This window comes from Lepisosteus platostomus, chromosome 11 (genome assembly GCF_059453375.1).
Source record: "Lepisosteus platostomus isolate fLepPlt1 chromosome 11, fLepPlt1.hap1, whole genome shotgun sequence".
NCBI classification, from domain to species: Eukaryota; Metazoa; Chordata; class Actinopteri; order Semionotiformes; family Lepisosteidae; genus Lepisosteus; species Lepisosteus platostomus.
Window position 1 is genome coordinate 4,425,265 of NC_142621.1, and position 23,521 is coordinate 4,448,785.

The following is a 23,521-nucleotide window of genomic DNA, read 5'->3' on the forward strand; positions in this document are numbered from 1 at the left end:
CTCAATAACTCAAGAAATGGCTTAAGAAATAATAAGAAGAACTGTCTAGCACACTAGCTGTCTCAGCTCGTATACCTGATCCTATAATTTCATGGAACTCCAGTTCTGACAGCTGGAGGTGGAAGTGAGAGGGGAGACTCGCTCTTAGCAGGAGAACATCCGCCTTTTCTGAGAACAAAAACAAAGTGTATTTTAATATTATAAAATACAGGCATGACTTCAAATCCCTACCACCCTTGCGCTACTCCCCACATCATTAATATAGCATTACATTTTCTAAATGCAATAAAAAAAAATATTTTATCAAGACACAGAATTAAATGAAAGTCATTTGTATTTAGATAAGGTTTGTGTAGGATGCATTGCCTGTACAAAACCACAAATTAGAAATTCCTGTAAAAGGGATAAGTACAACAGGAGTGTGCAAAACACATTTCTGGTAACACATACAATTATTTGTGTGTAACCTGTGTGTAACCTGACATCGTAACCTGACATTTAAATGCCCGACTAAACACAAGTTCCTTACTTTGTAAAGAGGAATCCTGTAGAATGAAATGAGCCCAAACACTGACCCCTGGAGAACCCCGATATAATACTGTGACACCTGAAAGCATTCTGCATTTCCATATAGGGCTGACTGTTGCTGTAGGAGATTCTAGGTACTGTATGGGGTCACAAGGCTACAATATGATGTAGTGCATTTAAACAGCTTTAAATGGAAACTGTCTCTCAAGAGCTGTCTAGACATCTGGTACACTGTTACCTTTTGTCATACTTTTAATCTTCCCCAGAGGGGATGGAACAGACACGTAGGACCCATCTGTAAAACCCAAAATACATGTCAGATCTTTCTGCTTTATTCATGCTTTCATATATTGGAATTATAACATCAGCATTTTATAAATTACAATGTTAACAATCTCTTCTGCAACTTTAGACTTATCTTAATGATCATAAAAACATAAAGACATTAGAAAGGTTACAAACACGAAGAGGCCACTTGGCCCACCCAGCTGGAAGAGATGCTAACAGCTAACTGATCTGACGGGTAACTGAACGTCTTGTTCTCGTTTCTTGTACTGTTTCTTTTTTCCTCAGTAAAATCAAAATCACGCTGTTTTTATTTTTTTCCAGCAAGCCATCAAAGTGCACCCCTTTGAGAAAAGGCTCTGGCCAGCACTTGAAGTTTTGGGGCTGCCAGATGAATTCTCTATTGTGCGGCGATTATTAATTTCCAGCAGGATCAGAGAGACTGAAAACTAAAATAGCAGGGAGGCTGTTTTAACTAATCCCATCAGCGTTGATGTTGAGCTTTCAGCTCTCTAAATCACTCAGACAAACACTCTAGAATCAGCAGGACCGCGCATTTTGGGAACAGAACAAGAACAGCCGCAGCAGAAAGCAATAACCGTTGTGCGTTATCAATCGATGGTCACACACGGCACTGACCTCCCCCGGGCTGGGAATACTCATTACAGGGAGACTCGTCCTGGGGCCGTTTGTAGTGCTTCAACAGGGTGACAATGGCATCATGACCTGTAACAGGAACCCAGGTGCAGTATTATTCTGCTGCCAGTCTCCAGTCCCCTGATAGCAAGCGGTGTGATTAATTAACACTCTGTTGTGATGACATACAGTATTTCGATGAGCACACAGTTAGCAACAAACGTGTTTCGTTACACCATTAGAGACTAAAGAACAAGCAAACAGTGAGCATATTTCATGTGCTTTATTCGTACAGAGCACTTAATCCAGCAAATGCAGCAGAACTGGTTTTAAATTGCTTAAGCTTATACAACATCTCTTGAATTAGTATATGAGGCTGTAAATACCCAGTTCTGAAATCTCTCTTTAAAAGAAAGATTATACAAAGATTATTATATTGGCATCTATATACTATTCACAATTTCTAGATCATGATACATCCACATGGTGTGAATCAGACTACGCTTTTCTCCCTCAGCAGTGTAAACGAAGCAGAGACTGCTGTGGGCCAAGATGTTTGCAAACACATTCCCACGATATGTCGCTAAGACATGTGCAACTGGCTCCGATGACACACCTTTCTCGTACGCCCACATGAGACAGGTCTGTTCATCTTTCTCCCCGCTGGACCTGCTGGGATCACAGGCAACCAGGTTCATGTCAGACCCGCTGTCTAAGAGGAACTGGACCAGGCGGATGTGCCCATGGAAACAGGCGCTGTGTAACCCTGCAGGCCGGGCAACAGACAGGCACAGGAGAAGGTCTGTTCAAACGCAGAATCAGGTGGCGCTGCTTGTCTTTCAGTTCTGGGCCCAACGCAGTTTGGTCTTTAATCAACATAACATTTCAAGATTCGCTCTGGCCTCCTCGTCTTGCAAGTCATTATTTAGCTGTACGCATTCAAGGGTAAGAACGTGCCCCTGGCACTTACTAAAACTGTTATAGGAAGACAATACAATTTAAGATAAGATCAGATTACTTTATTGGCCATATACAATTTCTTGCATTAGGAAATGTCTTTTCACATACCCCAACTTGCTCTCCATGAGACACAGACAGGGAGAGAAGCTTGGGGTCAGAGCGCAGGGTCAGCCATTTATACAGCACCCCCGGCAGCGGGATTTGAACCAGCAACCTTCCAGCCACAGGTGCAGATCCTTAGCCACAGTGCCACCACTCCTGCCTTTTTTTTAAGTCAGCAAAAGGAATGTCCTTCACTTTACCTGTATGTCCATCTCTGCCTTGATGATTGATGCTCATGGCATTCTGACTGAGCAAAAACTTCACCATCTCAATGTTTTTTCCGTAAGTGCAGGCGCTGCCAGAATTGAAAAGAAATTGGATCAAAATTCTAAGGCGCTGGTTCTCAATTTCGAAAACAACACGCACCATTTTGACAATGCACTGTCTTTACTGTGGAGGCTGCAGTGGCACACGGGACAGAGGCCTGCTGTCACGCAGCTCCTGTCTCTTTCTGCGAGGAGTTTGCGTGTTCTCCTCGTTCTCCTCGTGTGCCCTGTGATGGGCTGGCTTCGTGCCCAGGCCACAGCCCTACTCCTATTGTGGTGAGAAAGCTGATCTTTACTATGTTGGAGTAAAATCCATGCTTTTTTTTGTGTGCATTACCTAAAATCCTGGGTCACAAACGTGAAAGAAGAAAATCACAGGTGGGTTCTCCTGCAGCAATTGCATCTTACGCTACATTTACAGGATGCCTCTCTTGGGAACATTTCACGCTCAGAATTGCTTCTCACTGAGCACTCAGCAAATGAACTACATCTAATGCTGAGTTTATGGAAATAAAACACGCAAAACAGAAAAACAAAGATACAGCCATTATCTGTGCTTCCCAAGACGTTCAGGAAGGCTTTTCCCAGCAGCAGTTAATGAAAGGACAGAACTGTGAACATGCCATCTTATTGTCCATCTCTCCATCCATTATCGGCAAGCTGCTTATTCCCAGTCGTCCTCCGGGACAAACCGGATTCCGTCCTGGAAGTGTGGAGCACAAGGCCAGACTGCACTGGATAGGAGGCCAGTTCACTGCACAGCACACACACAAGGACACTCTGGAGGTGCCAGTTTACTTTCCCCTGGTGGGAGGAGATCAGAGTGCCCGGCGAGTGCGCACAGGAATATTGGGGGGAACAGGCAAACCCCACAACAGCAGGGCGCCCCAGTTTGGAATTGATTCCAGGGTCCAGGAGCTAAGAGGCGTCACCTGGCTGTGGCTGCGCCTAAAAAGAAAAGAGTGACTGAGGGCTGGAGTGCGAACATGAAACGAATCACCTCACTGGACAGTGGGATCGGCCAGGAAGAGACGAGGGGGAAATTGGGGAGGCCTGTTGAGAGAATGTCTTTCAATTGACCTGCCTGCATGTGTCACATGTGCCAGGGCAGCGGAGGCTGAATACTGCTGAGCTGAAGGCCAAGGGGAATGGACCGGGCTGTACCTGTGAAAAGCCGTCTCACTGAAGATGTTCTCCTTGGTCAGGCTCTCCGTCCCAGACAGCTGAACAAGCTCCTTCACTGCATCGAGCTTCCCATTGTAGCAGGCCCTGCCAGGAATGGGTTTAGTGAGAAGACCGCCAAAAATAATGATGCAAAACATCACGGAATTCCTCCCCCATGCTGTGCCTTTCCCTCTACTAAAGCTTTTCTGTTTAGCAATCCATTGAATCTAATGAGTCACAGCAGGACTCTACAATTTGCAGATACATTATTTCAAATCGACATCATCAAAACAAATCCACACCCTGACAGTTAGGCAAGTTCTCAGGTTAAAACAAAAAATGAACATCTTCAAGGAAGTACCGGCTGCCAGTGATCTGACGTGCAAATATCTACATTTAAGAAAATGTGTATTTTTTAAAAAAAAATACATGCATGCAAGAAGTCTTGCTGCCGCAGACAGCGGTCATATCGGAGGCCAGGCTGCTCACAGGTGCAACGGAGAGTCGCCGTAGATGTTAACGGAGTGGGGCTGGACCGCGGAGCTGCCCTGGAGCAGATACCGCAGCACCTCGTGATGGCCGAACCGCGCGCAGAAGTGCAGGGGCACGTGGTCCTCGTTGTCCTGGGCGTTGACTACAGGAAGGCAGGGAACCCCCAGTCTCATCGATTAGTATCCCTCGTGTTAGCACTTAGGAGAAGACACACACAAGGCAAACACACACACACGTGGGGGGGGGGTGTTTTAACGTGAGGCTGACTCGGCCACTTCAGATTCTTGAACGCGCTTTTCAAAGTCGGCATCAAAGTTAAAACCCGGACGGGCTTGGTCAAGGGTCACAGCTCCCTCTGCTGGCCACGTTGAGACGTGGCGCAGCCCCACAGCCTTCATTCACTAGGGCGGTGCTGGGGCCATGGTAAAGATGTCAAAACACAGTTTCCACTCCGGAGACACCCTCCAAAACCCTCCCCGCGAACATTCAGAGCCAGGCACGCTACGCGCCGAAGAGTCGTGTCCCACAGCGACTCACCATCGGTCTTGCTGCCCTCGTCCAACAGGAGCTTGACGATGCCGAGGAAGCCCTTGGCTGCCGCCAGGTGCAGAGGCCTGTCGCCCACCTCCCCACTCGCGTTCACGTCAGCCCCGAACTTGAGCAGCAGGCGTGTCACCTGGGGCGGGGTGGGAGAACAGTTCACCGTCGACGCAAACTCCCTCTATACTGTGGTCTAATTAACTCAATTCAATTCAAATTCAAGGTGCTTTATTAGCATGACCGATGGGTACAATCAGTGTTGCCAAAGCAAATAAAAATAATAAAATTAACATGGAACAAAACAAAAAAAAAATAGAAGTAAAATAAAATCTACAGACATGTTACAGACATTTACAACAAAGACACAGTATAAAATATTGACATATACTGTAGGCGGCTGGAGCATTATTGGGAGACAGACTCACTGTTCCTCAGGCTGGGACAGGAGATCACATACTGGGCTGCCAGATCAACTGAGTTCCCTCCTCCCTCTCCCAGTAGGATTGGGACCTGTTGTGGTTTTGGCAGGTGTGGGAACTCTGGGATTAGATTTCTGAATTTCGGGAAGAATGTTTCTCTAATCCCAGAGTATCTGTCCCAGTGCAGTAGGAAGTGCACCTCTGTCTCTATTTCTCCCCGCTGGCAGTGGGAGCACAGCCTGTCCTCTCTGGGCAGCCAGGTCTGCCTGTGTCGCCCAGTTTCTATGGCCAGGTTGTGGTCACTGAGCCTCGTACCTCTCTTTCTAAAAACAACGACTGACACAGATACCCCTAAGGTCATTTGGGAAGCAGATTTAAAGTTCCTGCCCACCCATAACAACACGCGTTGTGAATTAAAATGCACAGGACGCCTCAGCTCAAAGCTCTTCACTTTTCCTGCTAGCCCAGTGTTTGAGGGGAAAGAAATGCAGATTCTCACTTTAGCGTGAAACACGTCGCTTTCTTTACAAGCACATAACATAATCCCACCTGCTTGCTACTACGGTAGGGTAAGAGGTCCAACATTTGCTAACAAAGGCTCTTCAATTCTATGAATCAGGAAGCTGGGAAATTGTGTACCCGGATTCCTCCGATGGTACAGTGTGGCGTGTTGTCGAGACCGATCACACGCAACACATTCATCCAAAACAGCTCGTCTTTGTATATTTAATCGTGTTGATGTGTATAAATGAAAGGCATTGTATGGATAGAATGCATCAGTAATTTACAAAGTGTAAATAACGAAAAGGCAACTCGAAGCATCTATAGATTAAAAAAAAAACTGATGAATCTCATCTAGTCGACGCATTCAGCTGTAGAAAGGCCGCGGGCTGTTCTTGTTGGGGACGGTTACCTGCTCATGGCCGTAGTAAGCGGCGATATGCAGAGGAGTGAAGAAAACAGCGTCCTGCACGTTAACATACGCTCCGTGCTGGAGGAGGATATCCACAGCCTGCAAAGCAACAGGACAGGAGGGCGCAACGCAACTTAACAGAGCCGCCGCTCGATTGAATGAAATTATACAGGACAGAAGTGGCAAGGGTCAAGTTTTGTCTTTCGTGCACACTTTTCTAAGGAGATTGTTACTTTAGCCTGGGAGTTAGGACGTCACTAACACTTTTTTTTTTACATACATATGCACATATACTATGGTTTCTGTGGCAAAACTACGATTCTTTAATCCAGTTCTTTTTTTTCCCTTTAACAGCTCTACAGATTTTGCCTTCCAGTCATCACACATATTAATTAATCATAAACTGGAGTCTGCTACACAAAAGAGGCATCCTCCTCTTGCCTCGTTAAAATCAATAATAATAATAATAATTGCTTGCACTTATATAGCGCTTTTCTGGACACTCCACTCAAAGCCCTTTACAGGTAATGGGGACTCCCCTAAACCACCACCAGTGTGCAGCCCCACCTGGATGATGCGACGGCAGCCATAGTGCGCCAGAACCCTCACCACACATAGATGGGGATTATTAGGAGGCCATGATGGGTAAGGGCCAATGGGAAATTTGGCCCCTACTCTTTTCTAGAAGCTGGGATTTTTAATGACCACAGCGAGTCAGGACCTCGGTTTTACGTCTCATCTGAAGGACGGCGCCTGTTTACAGTATAGTGTCCCCGTCACTATACTGGGGCATTAGGACCCACATGGACCGCAGGGTGAGCGCCCCCTGCTGGCCCCACTAACATCTCTTCCAGTAGCAACCTTAGTTTTTTTCCCAGGAGGTCTCCATCCAGGTACTGACCAGGCTCACACCTGCTGAGCTTCAGTGAGTTGCCAGTTGTGAGTTGCAGGGTGATATGGCTGCTGGCTTCAATGGCTCAAAGACCCTCTTTCACCACTAAGACCACTGCTGGGTGCGTTCTGTAAAAGGCGCGGTTGGATTTGAATCGACTTTTAACTGTTATTGTCCGCAGCGGCAGGCCCCGGGCAGTGTTCGGCGGCGCTCACCTCGTGGTGGCCGGCGACAGTGGCGATGTGCAGGGCGGTTAGGGCCCCGTACCCCACCTGCTGGATATCCGCCCCTCCGTGCAGCAGCGCGGTCACCAGCTCCGCGTTGGCCTGCGAGGTACGAGCGACCGCGTCAGAGACGGGCGCACGGCTCAGCTCACTGATCTATCGTAACTTCACTCAAGACATATCCGCTACGTCTGGCCTGTGACAGCCCCATCAGCAATCGATTCTTTCAGGGGAAAAACGCACGCCGATGTGCACCTTACACCTTAAACGTTTGTAAAGTTTAAATCACGTTATACTTATTTTTCACCATGCTAATAAAAAAAACGCATTACTTCTGGAAAATATAAAACCCAATATAAAAATAATTCTACTAGTGCATCAAGAGAGTCTTCTGTATTCTTCTTCATGGCTGGTATCGCGTTTACCCACGGTGACTTTTCACAACATCAGCGAGTACTTGGGGGAAGATGGACTGGGCATCTTCAGTATTGTGATCGCGCCGCCCCCGGCTGGTGTGCGTCAACTTTGGAAAGCGGGAACCTAGCCTGCCCCTTGCACTAACCTTGTAAGCAGCCAGATGCAGAGCTGTGAAGCCGTTGCGTGTCAGCCTGGACGGGCGCAAGCCCTTCAGCATGAGGGTCCGGATATGAGCTTTGTTACCTGCGGTAGAGCATTACGATACATTGTCCTTCTTACAATCACTTTGCAGGAGCGCGGCTCTGGGGGGTTTTCGACAGAAACACATTGTGTTCAACTCAAAATGACACAACCATCCTTTTATAATACACATTGACAAATATACAGAATGCATGAAAATGTATTCTTATCTGTTCCCTCAGCTACGTTTTCTATATACATCTTCATGCAGGGCTAAGATAGAATACATCAGCCTGAGGTCATTAAAACCTTTGATGGCACAATTCCACACCGAAGCCTGTGCAAGCACAGCAATGATATTACAAGACACGGGACATATTTAAGATACTGTGACCACTATATAACACCAGCATTACATGTAGTGTTTGTTGCATGTTCTTTGATGGCTTCAGCATTAAACCAACACTTCTCAGACTGGCTGGAATGCTTATTAGGAATGAAATTGCTTTTATCACCAGTTTCGCACTCACCTCCACAGATGCAGCAGAGATGCAGCAGGGACAGACCCCCTTCTGTACGATAATTTAAGTTGACCTTATTAAAGGCTTCATCTGAGCTGTGGGAGACACAATTACTATTAATCCAGAAATAAAACAAACAGCAGACCACATCTGAGTGAACGATAAATCTAGTGGTGTAGAGAAAGAAAATAATCTTATTTTGACTTTCTGTACAGTGTATGTTGCTAGGAATCCACATGCAATACAATTTATTCAAAAGAAAAATGCGCTGTCTGAAAGCATTTACGGATCTCCACGTTCTTACCTGAAGACGTGCTTTAATTCCATCAGCTCACTCTCCTTGATGCGCAAGTCATCTTCCAGTCTTTCTATTATAACTGAATAGGACTCGCTAACCTTCTTCTTCCATTCATCTTTGTAAACAGACAGAAGATTATGGACTAGTAATTAAGCTGCTATGTTATCTTACAGCAAATTAACGAATTCAATTAACAGTGAAGACAGTTGAGCTCCATAATTTTAGGTCACACTTAATAAAATGGAAAACAAAGACACAAGACTTTGACCTTCTGTATTTACAGTTCATAAGATCACATTCTAGTGCCTCTGGGGTCATGAGTTAAAGACTGGGTCAAAAAGTTGGCGGTGCCTCAGATATTTTGTCTGTCAGAATGCTTCGGCTAACTGTCACGATGAAGAAACCCCCAAGACAAGGCTGAAAAACAACACCTGCGAGCTGCCAAAACAAACTGGGCTGCCCAAAGACACAATGGTGACAGAACACGTTGTCACACAACAATCTAAGAACAGAGACGTCATGCCGTTCCACAAGACAAAGTCGACGCATATCTTTCTCTTGTTCGTTTTCTATTTGTGTCCAAAGTCCCGCTCCGCAAAACTTTTTATCTGTTTAAAAATACCAAAACAGAACAAGCGCTGTTACCTGTACAAGTCTGCGTCGGTCTCGATTTATAGTTCCCCATAGAGATTTTCCTTTAGTTAGTTTAGTTTAGGGCAGTAATATAATTCTTCACTCAAGCACAATGGCAGTGCTGCTGATAAACTTGGGAACACAGCCGCTAAAAATAACTGGTCTCCAAATAGAAAGTCTGACAACAATGACAACTGATCTGACCATGTTCTGAGCTACAATAACACACAGGCTACTGTACCTTCCAATGCTTTTTCAACACTGTAGACGGACTCCTCTTCACTAACTTGTCATATGTGTTGTCTTAAGGTGCCGCACTTAAAGCATGGATACTGTGGCATTAAAGTCCTATTTTATAACAAATAAGTCTGAACATTTAGTTGATTTCTAAATCTAATTGTGAAAAAAATAAAGGTGTGGATGCATGAGCATAAGTAGATCTGGTGTGCAGAGCTCAAACTCTGGAGGCCAAAATCCAGTGTAAAAAGTCTCTTTTTATCTGTGTGACCCCCAGACTTGAAGAAAAGTGGCAAAATAGTCTATCTGAAGCAATAATTAAATCAACTAGGTGATCTGGAATGAAAGATTGAAAAGCCATAGGTGCAAGGAGATGCATCTCCAAAATATTTCCCAACCCCAGGTCTGGTGTGTATGAGAATCTGTAGTTCTTGAAAACAGAATGAGGCACTTTTTGGCAGATTTCCTAATGTTCACAGAAGCAGGCAAAGAATATTTAACAATAGAGGGGCTCTCTAACATGTGATTTAAAGGGACAGCACATCCAGTAATTTCTGATTAACGCATTCTGCTGACGCACTATAGCAGTCTTTCTAATGCCCTCCATGAGAACATTACCATCACCTAATCAAAACTTGAGGGGTTTATAAATGTTCTTCACTAACGGGGTACTCCCAGATAGCATCAGTAAAGTCTGTTCACCCCCACCACCTGCCTCTCTGCAGACCAGAGGTTATGAGAAAGCACAAATGCCATTCCATTTCTTTTTCCAGTTTAAAAATATCTGACATACAAAGCGAGCTGGCATTAGGAAGAAAGAACAGTGAGATACAGTTACAGGCCTTGTGTAGTAAACTTTCATTGCTTACAATTTCAGTGTCGGACCAAAGGGGAGTTTAACTGCAAGAGCAATGGACACGTGATTCAGTGGTGGTAAAAAAATTGTTTTATTTAATAACTTGCTTGCATAGTTTTCAAATCAATATACAGAAACTATCTACAAACCATAATGACTCAAAATTATTAAGAGATGGACATTTTATCACTCATCTTTCCTTACTCAAACCCTTAGAAGCTTAGGATACTAGGATAAAAACCACCTTGTCTTTAAAATCTATAATCCCCTTTTTTGTAATACATCTGCAAAACATATGGTAGAGTATTGATTTCCTTTTCGTAATACAGCACAGTTTTTAATATTTCCTGGTGTGCAGGTCTGTAGCTGCCTTCAGAAATCTATAAAATTGTAGAATCGATAGCATAGCTCTCTGAATCTGTTTATTTTCCAATACAAGAATGTGCACCGTTGTATTGTGAAACGTTCATGTCACAAAAGAAAGTTCCACAACTCGATTCTGATTTAAGGTGGAGCAGAATGAAGGCATAATGTGCTTTATACAGTAGATGTGTCTCACCTGAATGAGAGAGAGAGATGACAAGTTGTCTATGAGGGTGGGACAATCAGACCCCCCTTTTATGATAGGATAAGCTGAAAAGAGAAAGAGAGGTTGGAGAGACAGATGTGAAGTGATACGCTCCAGGTATATGTAGGTGAGCAAAGTTGGAGTTTGCAAACTTGCAATCTCATTATGTACACAGTAATGATCAGCTTTGCTTCAGTTTCTCCTCACTAATGTCTCTGTGTAGTTCCTTCCTGAATTTGAGCATTTCTTCCAAATCCTTACACTGCAGGGCTTCCTGCAAGGAAAATAACTTAACATCCTCGGGAAAAGTGAAGCTGGACCTACCCTGCAAAGATGTAATCATATTCAGCGACAATTTAAATGAGCTTTTAAGGTCGCAGCAGAGTGGAAAAATTTTTGCGGTCCATAAACTCAGGCAGGAAGTATCGCCTGAGAACTGCAGATCCTGAACTGAAAGACCCCAAAGGCCCAGGCACTCCAGCAAACTTCTTCCATAGAACTGCAACTGGCCAATGGCCGACACCGATGGTACACTCTGTTTCAGGTTGTCTCCTACTGCAAACGCAATGGTGACAAAGAAAGTGGCTCTGTTCACGCTCAGGCTCAATGAATGAATAAAGGCATCAGATGGGACGTTGAAGTCACCTTCTATCCAACAGCTGCTGATGACAGTGTTTCCACCGACAGTCACATTAGGACCAAGTCTTGAGTATTCAATCACTGACCCCAAACCCACAGTACAGGCCGGGTGCAGAACACTGTGAATAATACAGACTGCGGGATTCTTCGACGCGTCAGCGGGACAGACGCTAAAAGCATCAGAGAGGAGCCCAAGTTCTGCCCTGAGGTTTGGGTCTCCTGTCAGATGAAACAGGTACTCCTGGGTGGTGCCGATATGGTAGAATTTGGAGTTATTCAGCAGTATCACGTTAAGTGGAGTTCCCTCAAGAAGGTCGAATATCTTCCCTCTGACCTCAACAAGGTTTCGTTCTTCCTTCGTCACATTAGTCGTGTTTGTTGTGTACGCCGATGTCGCCCCCGAGCCCAGTGCCTGTAGGAAGTCCCCATACGCGTCTATTTCACAACCTAGGGGCCCTATTTCTGCGAGCAAACCGAGCAAACGGCCGGCAGTGTCAGGGTCCACGTAATACGTGCTGTCGGTGTAAACGAATTCGGGGCGCCCGGCCCACTGACCCCCCGCGCCCGTGCCGCCGGCCGCCCTGGAGCACACGGCCCCGCTGCTGTGCATCTCCTGGACGCTCGGCTTGTGCAGGAAGCGGCGGCAGGACCTGTACTCCAGGTCGCCGGACTCCGACCCCTCCGCCGGCTCCAACACAAACACGCCGTGCGCGGTCCCCGTGGACAGGGTCGAGGGGTGGGCCAAGGCGGTGAAACCGGGCCTGTCGAACGCCACCGCCCCGCCCCCCTTTACGCTGTAGAGCTCGATGTCGTCGGCGCAGGTCACCAGCACCCCCGGCTGCATGCGTGAGGGGAAGTCGATGTACATGGCCAGCTTGAGCTCCAGCATCTGGTAGAGGGGCTCTCCAAGCGGGAGGGCAGTGAAGATCTTTCCAAGGGCGCTCGCACTGGGCAGGCGCTGGCTGTATCCTCCTGTCAGGAGACGAAACCGCCATTGTCCAAACCGAGCCTCATTTATATTCAACTACTGTTCGCACGGTTGGATTTTTACACAAGGTGAACGTCTACTTGGACTTTTTGTGAGTTCATAGGTAAGGACTAGTTTCTCCACATGCCATGAATGCAGTATCTATTTCATCTTCAAACCACCGTATTGAAGCAAATACACATTCTAACAGAAACAACTGTGCTTAGTTGTTCATATATACATCAAGTCCAGGATTTACAGACCATTAAAATGGGAACACATACAGCACCACTGATGCATTAAGAACCGGTCATTACACAGTTTTTGCATTGATCATAATTGACAAGAAAATGAAGGACAACACTTGTTGATTACCTGCATGGATAAGAATGACTCTGAATCCACGGACCTTGTCCCCATATTTATTTTGGATTTGCTGGAGGGAATATAACGTTGATCCCCCATTGCCTGGAAAGAGGAGGGGGAGAGTGTATTTGCTCTTTAATACCATGGCGTGTTTAGACTGGTGTGCCAGACTGTCAACGACTGGAGGCGAAGCAAGCAAGTTAGCCAGACTGACCTATTTTAGGTCCAGGTGGATCTGCGAACACGTGGTACGGCAGCCCAAGAGGGAGTTCCTTTCTCTGGAGTTTTTCAGCCACCTGCAGCTCGTACGCAGCCCTCTGACGGTCGTCGGCCGCTGTGATGATGACGACATCCCAAAACTGCCCCGGTCGCACCGACCTGCCTGCAGGTTAAAAGTGAAAACGGAATTCATTCACACCGGGCGTCTCTCTCACTCACTCACTCTCGAGAACTGGTCACATGAAGAAACTAAACATTTGAATTATGTTTAGGATGGGCGCAGTGGGTATGATTCAGCATACCAAACCAAAAAAAAAAAACATCATTTTATATTTATGGCAACGTGTGTTATGTCGAAAACAGGAAGCTTTCTCCCTTCCCAGAAATGTGTAACAATTGCATTCGATGATAAGACTGATAATATGTGTTTATGACACGTCTTCCCTCCCTCTCACATTCGTTCAATTAACCTGTGTATTTTCTCATCCGCAATATCAGATTCAATTTACATACGTAAGCAGGCAATCTAATCTAGAAAGCCTTTAAATTTTGTAAAATATGTCTACAACTGTGTTCATAAACAGCGTAGATTACCATACCATTCCTGTAGCATTCAATCACTTCAGGGCGCCAGCAAAATAAACTACAAAGATTTAATGATGTTACCTGAACTCCCCGAAAGACTTTAGCCGCTGCTGCTGTGAACCAACGAGACGAAGTGAAACTCTTACACGTTTAACAACGTCTTGAAATAAAACTACCTGCAGGTAACGTACCTCTTAATTTAGCAAAGGCGTCCAGTTTCTGTCTGGTGGCTCCCTGCAACGACGTGTTCCAGTGGTCATTCATGCCCTCTAAAATCATTAAAAACAAACTCAGCACTGAATCTGATTTGAACACCCTGGAATTCGCACAACCGGTTTATCTTCCCTGTTTTTGATTTTACTGTGCACCCATGTCAGTCTGGGAAAACCAAAACAAGGAAGTTGGTAAAATTCCAAATCCTCCATCTTTAAAAAGGGAACAGATTATTAACAGATTTCCAATTTAGCGTTCTATATATCATTCACTGCAAAGGCTAAAGATGCATATAAATATTTCTCAGCGAATTCTTCAATCGACTCCGATCTTTGTATTGTTGTATGACTTTCAGTTACAATTAATATACTTTTAGATGCGCCGAGTAGGGGGAGACTCCATGTTTAATTGGGGAAAATTAAAATGAACAGATCAGGCGTGTTAAATTCCGCACTGTATAATCCGATGCACACACACAAAAAAGAAAATGTAGTTCTTAGTTGATTAAGATTTTGTCTTAAAAAGTTTATTTTTTAATTATACGTAGTTGACATACGTTAGAAACCTACCGCTTTCCGTAGTTGAATCCTTGTCGTCATAGTAACAAGAGAAGAAACATTCCGGTCCAAAAAGCTACGTGAAGGTAATACAACCTGTTAGTACCTATAGTAGTTATTATTTATAGACACTGCTTGCAAAACGATTTCACAAACGTTTCTGTACTTTTTTAAATTCTTTTTTAAATATTTAAGTATTTGTTGTTTTTATTTCCCTGCCTTTAAGGTTTTTAATGTAAGTTTCCTAATTTTGCAGTGAGCATGTTTTTACGACTCATTTGCAGACAGAAAAAAAAGTCTTGCTATTGCCTGATTCAGTTAAGGTCACATCATATACTCTATTCATGCCTATTTCTATTTATGTCTATTTTTCTTTTGAATTACCCATTACAAGAAAGTACCACTGAAAGTCAACGCTTTAGTGGTTACTGATGCTAAAATGCAGAAAACAGGGCTGTGTAAGAAGTACAGAAACGTAATGTCTGGACAACTGAAGTAACATTTACTGGCACATAAAATCATTCAAATTCGTTACACACTATTTCACATCGTGCTGTAATTCATTCAATTAATAATAATAATAATAATAATAATAATAATATAGGAACAATGCTTATTAACATGCTGAAAAGGAAAGAAAAGAAACACAACGTTTCGGCTGTGCAGCCTTCTTCGGGTGTCACCCGAAACGTTGTGTTTCTTTTCTTCTCTTTTTAGCATGGAATAAACCTTAACTTGTTCCCTTTATTGTTGTTGTTGTTGGTGGTAATGAAACAGTAGCTGACTTTACTGCGGCGAGGCAATAGCCTGACGAGGGCTTCACGGCGCAGGAGCCCCACGACCCGTGGTTCTCCGCGGGCAGTAGGAGCGCCACGACCCCGGATCCCGGAGGCGCGATGACGCGTGAGCCCGGCGCCAGCGAGTTCCTGGCCAGCTGCGCCGGGGCTCTGATACTGCGCTACGGGCTGGCGGTGCACCGGGAGCAGGCGGCCGCGGAGCTCCCGGACGTCGCCATGGTGAATTTAGGAGGCTTAAGGCTCAAGGACCTGAATTCCCTGGACTGCTGCACGTCCCTGAAAATATGCATCGTGTCCAACAACTACATCACCAATATCGATGCACTCATTCATTGCACCAGCTTAGTTCTACTAGATCTTCATGGGAACCAGGTAATAGCGTTAATTATTTTTTTCTCTCTAAAGTTTTCTGTCTTTTTGATTAACGTTATTTCGGAACAATACACAGTAACGATTTCTCCTATCATCTAAAAGCACCTACAGATCAAGTTCCTTTAATTAATCTTAACTCCTGCAGAGATAATGACAGGAAAAGAAATCTGGCTAAACTCGGCAGGTCTTCATTCAAGTGTACAGGTGTGGATTTGTGACTCACGATAACGTTAATAATTAAACATGGCAAGAACAAACTGCTCTTTGTGATAAATCAAACTGTTTTGTCTCTTTTTTGCTTTTCCAGATAACACAGCTCCCAGGAAGCACCTTTTGGGAGGGCATGAAGAATTTACAGATCCTCAATCTGCATGACAACAGTATCGGAAATAAAAAAGACATTGAAGGATTGTCATCCTGCTCAAATCTCACTGCGTTAACCTTGTTTGATACTCCATTTAGCCTAGGAGGAAGTTACAGACACTATGTTGTCAATAGCATATGGTCCCTAAAGGCTTTGGATAATTTTGTCATTTCAGATGAGGAGATAATCGAAGGCTGGGCTCTTCCGGCTAAATTCAAAGCCAAGAATCCACGTCTTTTTGTGGATCTGTGTCGGAAAGCTAAGTTGGTTGGTTTGACGGAGTGTTTTTTACTTTTTGCACAAAACCTCAAACGCAGAACACTGTGCAGTACCAGACGCCCAATACACAACACAAGCAAAAAGAACAAGTAATAGGTTTATTCCATGCTGAAAAAAAGAAGAAAGAGAGAAAATTGTTTTAGAAGTCTCTGAGTGTTACTCTGGGTAGTATCAGAGTCAAAAGAAAAGGTATTAAATTTAAGGCGAAATCCTTTAGGGATGATATTATGTCGACGACATCTGTAAAAAGATATGTGGAGAGAAAAGCACATCAGACCGAATGTGTCGAACCAAGAGACAGGTCTTTGAAGTGAGCTTTGAAGGTGTCAGCAGAGGAAAATCTCTAATGGAGTTGGATGCTGAGTGTCAAAGACGCGGGGCTGCTCACGAGCTGGATCTGTCACCCATTGTGTAGATCTTGGCCTTTGGCTGAGCAAGCAGGCCAGTTAGCAGATGCCAGATTAAGAGCTGGGCTGTGCTCATGCAAATGTTTGTTTTTGATAACATAGAGGTTATCTGGAACATGCAGTGCCTTATGCAGTACATGAGCAGGCGAATCTTAAAAGTCACTCTATATGTCACTGGGAACCAGTGCAATTCACATACTGTTGGAAAAGGGTTATGTGCCGATGAAGAGTTCTTCTAGTCAGCACAGAAATCGGAGAATTCAGGACAATTCCAAGTTGTAACTTTTGCAATTCACTATTGCAGTTCTCATGCATGGTCTGCACCTTTTTTTGGCAGAGACTTCCTATTGCAGTCCTTAGATACTTACTCCTCTAGCTGCCTAAACCTGTGTACAGTTGCGTACATTTAGTATTAGTATTTACATTGCATACATTTAGTTTTAGTAGTTCAGAACTGCAAATGTTTATTCGTTTTAAACTCCCATTTTTGTGTTCAATGCAGGAATCATTTGAAGCTGCCATGAAAACAGTGAAAGACATTATATCAAAGATAAACACAATTCTGGCCTGTTACTCACCTATGACAATTATTCAGCGCTGCATTCGGGGTTATCTAACCAGAAAGCAATTGGGGTAAATATTTTATGTTTAATTTTGTATGCAAATTCATTGACAATATCGTTCACATACATGTTAATACATAGAAATGTTTTTACCGTGTACAGTAAAAAATACAAATGAATCTATACAAAACTTTAGGTCTATAATCCAATACGTTTTGGATGAAACTGAAAGGACATTCTAACTATTTCAATACAAATGGCACTTTACTACAGTATTTCTCATACCATTAATGTAGTCGATATGCCTTTAGAATATTCTTTGAAAGACTAGATTCTGAATGGAATCATCAAGGGTCATGTGTCTGTTTATGTCCCTCAGGGAGCAGAACTCTCTTTTATTTTCATTGTTTGCTCTTTTTCTCCAGCTTCTTGAAAAAGCCACAGATCCCCAGAGGGACAAAAGACAATGTTAGTCACATCCGCCTCTCAGTGACCAAAGGGCAAAGGTCAGGGGGTCACAGTGACACTACGAAGAGCACAAACCTGGTCATGAAATATCAGGTGATGTCCCACAAAGTACCAACACTATCACTTCTTTGCCTCCTCATAAACTAAACCATAGCTTCCTATAAGTGGACATATAAATTAATGTGTTAAATATTATATTCATGTACCATTTTGCTCTTTATTGTCAATCCAAAGCATTCTGTGTGAGTAGTAAACATAAAACGGTAATGAACAATTGCACATCACAATTGTTTTTGCTTCATCTCCATGCCTTTGCAGTATTTTAGACTTTTCACTGATCAGTTACATATCACTACAATTTAAGCAAGCCTCTTTAAAATGTAATTACGTTTATTATTTAATTAAGGCAAGACAAGTTAAATAGTTTAAATTCCAGTTGACTGATATTCCACTGATACATATTCCACCCTCTTCATCTGAAGCATTTGCAAAGTGCTGTGGGAGCAGGTGGTGATTTCATAAGTGCTGTTAATTCTAAGGAACTCCTGCTTGTTTCAGAAATCAGAACACAATGACATGAAAATTCTGCAGGTTACCGTGGACCTGACCAAGCTGATGCAATCTGAAGCGCTACAGGTAAAATTTTCCTCTTAAATAAGGCCTGCTGACCTTATTCATTTCAGTAATTTGCACAAAAATGACAGGCTCTCCTCATACAGCCTCTGCCAAGTGTTTGCACTGTGGACCTGCAGGTCTGGTGCTCTGGCTGCAAAAGTACTGCAGCTTGGCTTGAGCAGCAGAAATTAACCCTAGGATGGAGAACTACTGGGACATGATCATTGACAGAAATATGAAGCAGTTTTGTTCCTGCTTTAATAGTATTCCTTTATAGTATTTAAAGGCACCACTCTAAGTATTACCCTAGAGAATGAGGAAACATTAAAATGTTGCTTATTAAATCTCAGGTCCTTATTTGACTCCATGTTATGGTGCAAACTTTAATGTTTTAATATTTTCAGTGTTTTAGCATATCTTTTTACATGGCCAAATAACCTCCTCTTGTTTGTAATGTTTTTTGTTTTATACTAGAATTGAGCATACCTGTGTGAAAGAGCAGGCCATGTTCATGTGCAGTGTAAAATACCAAACGGCTTGTTATCTGTATTTATAAATGCATAATCTCTGTGTTTTTCCTTGTGCTCCGCCATGTGTATCTCATTACATTTTGCAGGAGGTTACAAGTCAGCTGTCCATAGACCAAGGAAAGAAAGCACACTCCAGGCCTCTCTGTAACACTCCTTACCAGAGCAAAATTTCAAATGCCACCAGAAAAAAGAACACGGGACAGATGAACGGTATACAGTTATACAATTAACCATTTTTTTTGTTAGGTTTGTGTGTTGATGTGAACAGATTTGATTTTGTGGCAGTATTACCTCTGTCATCCTGCAGGTGGTGCTGTAAGACTTTTCAGACACAGAGTTTGGACGTCCTCAGACAAAGAGAATGAAGCTGTGGATGCCAGACGATACTGTACATGGTTAAATAGAATTGTTTACCAGGCTTTCAGATTTTATTTTCTATTCAGCATTAATCTGTCCATTCATATAATATACAGTTTTTTACTTACCACAGAAGAGTGCAGTTTCACAATGAGAAGACTTGTGAAGCAAACCCACAACATGTTATAAATGCAGCCCTGCACTCCCGCATGTGATTAGCCTGCTGCGTGCATGTCAAGTAACAAAACAGCTGGGATTCAGCTTGCCTAGCATAAATCACACAAGGGCATTTGCTAATTAAGAGTGATACTGATTACTGAATCTCCAAAGCATATTTTGATGCGCTGTAATGCAATGAGATTATATTGGATTTTTTTTTTGCATTCCCTCGATTTAATGTTTGTCGGAGTTCTGTTAATTCAGCCCCATTTTATCATTTAAGGAATATGTCTGCTTTAATTTGTTGTTTCACTAGGAATAAAATCGTTGCATTGTTTCACAAAAAGCAAGAATAATATAATAGAGATCTGGCAATCCCTGTAACTCATCATACTCCCTAATATATTTGTTTACCACAAGTGAACAACATGTTGGTGGTGCTAACTGTTGACCATGGCAGTCCCTTCAGTTCTCTAAGAAATTGTACGGAGCCACGTTTTACACGTTTCCTCTGTTTCTTCTTCAACAGGAGTGTGTCGGTCAAAGGAAACCACAGCAGAAGGCCTTGATGAAGTCCGCTTTAGACTGTTTGGACTCAAGGCTTTGTTCCACTGCTCTGACCCAGTGAGCGACCTGCTGCTGTGCCGACAAGAGAACGGAAAGGACGTCAGACGAGCCATTGACCAGTTCCATGCAGCAAGCCAGAACGCCAGGAAGCCTCAAATCCGATACCTTCCAGTAGTCAGCGCAGAGCAGAGGCTGATTGCGAAGTCATATGGATCCATCAGCCTCGCTCCTTTGCAAGTGGTTGAAAAGGCTTACAGGGAGAGGCAGAGAGCCGAAGCTCTGTCCCGCAAGGCCGACTGGGTGGCGCGTGTCCGTGCCGACCGAGCGGAGGGGCAGCGCCACGTGGAGGGGTTCGCCGAGGACAGGAGGACCCGGGCCCAGCGGCGGCGGCAGACAGATCGCCTGGAGCGGCAGCGGTCCCGGCTGCAGCAGGAGACGAGCCGGGCAGAGTCCGTCCGGCGGGCGCGACACCGGCGCGCCCGCGCCCTGGAGGAGAAGTCACGGCAGGCCGCCGAGCTCGCGGCCGTCAGGGATTTCAGTTCCCAGCACCTGTCGCTTTCCCAAGCCCTGCTGAGGCACGGCTCGCGGGAGCGGCGGCGCGCCGCGGAGCAGGAGAAGGCGGGCCTGGTGCAGGACGGCAGGGATCACGCGGCGAAGCAAAAGGAGCTGATCAAGGGGTGTAGGGAGCAGAGGTAGGCCTCGAGCGAAGGATCGTCACCATGCTTCATACAGTGGCCTTTTATTTAGTACAATCATTGTTTTCAATATTAATTGCTTACACTTATATAGCGCTTTTCTGGACACTCCACTCAAAGCGCTTTACAGGTAATGGGGACTCCCCTCCACCACCACCAGTGTGCAGCCCCACCTGGATGATGCGACGGCAGCCATAGTGCGCCAGAACGCTCCCCACACACCAGCTATCAGTGGGGAGGAGAGCAGAGTAATTAAGCCAATTTATAGATGGGGATTATTAGGAGGCCATGATTGGTAAGGGCCGATGGGAAATTTGGTCAGGACGCCGGGGTACACCCCTACTCTTTTCGAGAAACACCCTGGGATTTTTAATGACCACAGAGAGTCAGGACCTCGGTTTTACGTCTCATCCGAAGGACGGCGCCTGTTTACAGTATAGTGTCCCCGTCACTACACTGGGGCATTAGGACCCACATTAGCCGCAGGGTGAGCGCCCCCTGCTGGCCCCACTAACGCCTCTTCCAGCAGCAACCTTAGTTTTTCCCAGGAGGTCTCCCATCCAGGTACTGACCAGGCTCACACCTGCTGAGCTTCAGTGGGTTGCCAGTTGTGAGTTGCAGGGTGATATGGCTGCAGGATATATTATGCTATATTTTATCACCACTTAGATTTAGATCATGTATATCCTCAAATATCGTGTGTGTAATAAATATAATTGGAAGGCTATGGGTCCAAATCCAGGGTATATTTTTGTCCATTTTCTAATCACTTTACCCAGTGCAGGTCACTGGGCTGCCGGACCCTATCCCAGTAGACGATGGGGACAGGGCAGGGCTCGCCCTGGACAGGACGCCAGTCCGTCTTACTGGGCACTCACAGGCACAGACAGGCACTCACACAAGAACCAGTTTTCCCAGAAGCCAATTAGCCTCCTAGCTTGTTTTTGGACCATGGGGGGACACCGGAGCACCCAGGGGGAAACCCACTTGAACTTGGGGAGAACATGCAAACTCCACACAGACAGCACCCCAGGAATCGAACCCAGGGCCCCTGTGCTAAGCACTGCACCACCCCTCCAAATCTAGGGTTTGAGTTAAGCTATTCCAATCAGAATACCCCAGGACAAAAATGCCCAGCTGTATAAATAGGTACCGTCCATGTCATTGTGGTCAATGAGAACTTATTCTCAGCAGACTGTAGAATATTGTTATTATTTCACTATCTCCATCTGAACAGATTTTCTTCTATTCATTTGTTTCAGGAATTTAGCCCTCCAGGCAGCAGGCATCGCCGAGCGAGTGGCGGTGGACTCGATTGTGGTTGAGGAGGCGAACAGCCGCCTGCTTGAGGCCAGAGCCAGAGTAGCGTCTCTGAAGTCGCGCCATGCTGCTCTGCAGGCCATGCAGCCGGTCCCAGTCGACCAATGCCTTCTCAAAACGAAAGCTTAAAAATTCAATTCAGTGACCCAGCACTGCTACAGACTGCTACAGCCAAGATCCTGAGGCTGTCGAAACACACAGATTCAATTTGTGCCTTGCCACTTACTTGTCACTTCAAAAATTAAACTCTGTGCTTGATTAAATGCTTTGCATTTATTTGTTGCCTCGTACACCAAAGCTTGCAGGCTGTGTACTTGCAGGCTCTGCATCATTCAATGACTTACATGACAGTCACAGGTTTAACTGCTGAGTCGTAGTCAAAATAGTTTTATCTCACTCCTTTAATGGCAGAAAGCCTTTAGGGGAAGGATCCTGGTTTCTGAGACCATCCAAAGCTGAGAAAAATTTTTAGAATGGATTCTTACTCTAATATTGTTAGGTATTTAAGTCCAAGCAAGGGTACGTTGCAGTAAAAATGAACAGAAAAAAACACTCATTGACTGCATGGAATCAGGCTCTTTAAGTGCACTGTATTGCTTTTTAAACCATAAAAGCTACAATTAGAGTACCTAATGAACTCGTCTAACTGCATTAATCAGCAACAAAACTCAGTAAAATATTCTTTAAGGAATATGACATAAATTAATCTCTTTTTCTATTGTGATACCTTATAATTGCTCAATTAAAATAAAAGTGACTATTTGCATTTTTGAGGTAATCTATCAAATTCGGTGTAATGTTTTGATCTTAACATGGAAATTAAAGACAAGAAGAGAAATGAAAGTGCTTCTAACAAGTATTAATTTTGGCTGAAGATCTTTTTCTTTTTTACCTTGTTTAGAGAATTAAAATGCCTATTTGAATATACAGTCAGTTATGTTCAATCGTTTTATCACTTTCTCTTCTTATGAAAACAATTTATCATAGTCAATCTTTTACTATAAGTTCTCAAGGGATACAAAACTGGTATTTGTGACTCAAAGTGTTCTCTTTACCAATAGCAAAACATAATCTTCAAGTGTTTATGTTCAGTAAATTTGTTATTAAAGGTTTCTAAAACTAATGTTCTTAAACCTTTCTAGAAGTCTTCCTAAAAGCCTCTAAATAACTCCCAAATCCTTTTTGCTGAACAGCACAATTTTCTCTGTGGGTAACAAAATAAATTCCAAAAGCTACATTTAAGTGAAATATCTATATTTTTGTCTCCCACACGTACCTATTTCTTTTATTTCTACCTATTTCTTTGGTGATTCCCATTCCTAAAGTGCTCTCAACGCATTGGAAACATATC

At 44.1% G+C, this 23,521-nt stretch overlaps 3 protein-coding genes across 6 annotated transcripts in view; 1 reads left to right on the forward strand and 2 right to left on the reverse strand.

Moving 5' to 3' along the window:
* tnni3k (TNNI3 interacting kinase) overlaps positions 1-11,248 on the reverse strand; it is a 26,113-nt gene extending 14,865 nt beyond the window's left edge. For 3 of the 4 annotated variants that reach the window (XM_088597985.1, XM_088597988.1, XM_088597987.1), the window contains exons 1-14: positions 9,483-10,493; positions 8,844-8,952; positions 8,549-8,634; positions 7,984-8,081; positions 7,413-7,523; positions 6,306-6,404; positions 4,971-5,109; positions 4,431-4,575; positions 3,942-4,046; positions 2,712-2,806; positions 2,066-2,215; positions 1,453-1,539; positions 767-823; positions 76-168 (exon numbers count right to left, since the gene is read on the reverse strand). In XM_088597985.1, the coding sequence (XP_088454111.1) occupies positions 76-168; positions 767-823; positions 1,453-1,539; positions 2,066-2,215; positions 2,712-2,806; positions 3,942-4,046; positions 4,431-4,575; positions 4,971-5,109; positions 6,306-6,404; positions 7,413-7,523; positions 7,984-8,081; positions 8,549-8,634; positions 8,844-8,952; positions 9,483-9,522 (1,414 nt within the window). In that variant the 5' untranslated portion in view covers positions 9,523-10,493. Of the gene's footprint in view, positions 1-75; positions 169-766; positions 824-1,452; positions 1,540-2,065; positions 2,216-2,711; positions 2,807-3,941; positions 4,047-4,430; positions 4,576-4,970; positions 5,110-6,305; positions 6,405-7,412; positions 7,524-7,983; positions 8,082-8,548; positions 8,635-8,843; positions 8,953-9,482; positions 10,494-11,122 lie in introns of those variants that run through there. The other variant, XM_088597986.1, reaches the window with a different exon arrangement.
* fpgt (fucose-1-phosphate guanylyltransferase) lies at positions 10,639-14,320 on the reverse strand. The gene is made up of 4 exons (XM_088598000.1): positions 14,099-14,320; positions 13,318-13,485; positions 13,113-13,205; positions 10,639-12,742 (listed from the first exon to the last, which is right to left on the reverse strand). The coding sequence occupies exons 1-4, from the start codon at positions 14,184-14,186 to the stop codon at positions 11,313-11,315; spliced, it is 1,779 nt and encodes a 592-aa protein (XP_088454126.1). The 5' UTR covers positions 14,187-14,320; the 3' UTR covers positions 10,639-11,312.
* Positions 14,321-14,430: 110 nt separating this feature from the next.
* On the forward strand, positions 14,431-22,433 carry lrriq3 (leucine-rich repeats and IQ motif containing 3). The gene is made up of 9 exons (XM_088597990.1): positions 14,431-14,763; positions 15,455-15,846; positions 16,154-16,477; positions 17,399-17,529; positions 17,885-18,020; positions 18,486-18,563; positions 19,159-19,282; positions 20,118-20,847; positions 22,113-22,433. Exons 2-9 carry the CDS (start codon positions 15,574-15,576, stop codon positions 22,297-22,299), a joined length of 1,983 nt encoding a protein of 660 aa, XP_088454116.1. The 5' UTR covers positions 14,431-14,763; positions 15,455-15,573; the 3' UTR covers positions 22,300-22,433.
* Positions 22,434-23,521: the final 1,088 nt, after the last annotated feature.

Bases quoted from the DNA above. Each gene is read 5' to 3' on its own strand.
- lrriq3 (XM_088597990.1), top strand. From the start codon at position 15,574: ATGACGCGTGAGCCCGGCGCCAGCGAGTTCCTGGCCAGCTGCGCCGGG. The intron at 15,847-16,153 runs GTAATAGCGTTA...TTGCTTTTCCAG, and splicing joins TAGATCTTCATGGGAACCAG to ATAACACAGCTCCCAGGAAG. The intron at 20,848-22,112 runs GTAGGCCTCGAG...CATTTGTTTCAG, and splicing joins AAGGGGTGTAGGGAGCAGAG to GAATTTAGCCCTCCAGGCAG.
- fpgt (XM_088598000.1), bottom strand. From the start codon at position 14,186: ATGATTTTAGAGGGCATGAATGACCACTGGAACACGTCGTTGCAGGGA. The intron at 13,206-13,317 runs GTCAGTCTGGCT...TCCTCTTTCCAG, and splicing joins TCCACCTGGACCTAAAATAG to GCAATGGGGGATCAACGTTA. The intron at 12,743-13,112 runs GTAATCAACAAG...GTCTCCTGACAG, and splicing joins AGTCATTCTTATCCATGCAG to GAGGATACAGCCAGCGCCTG.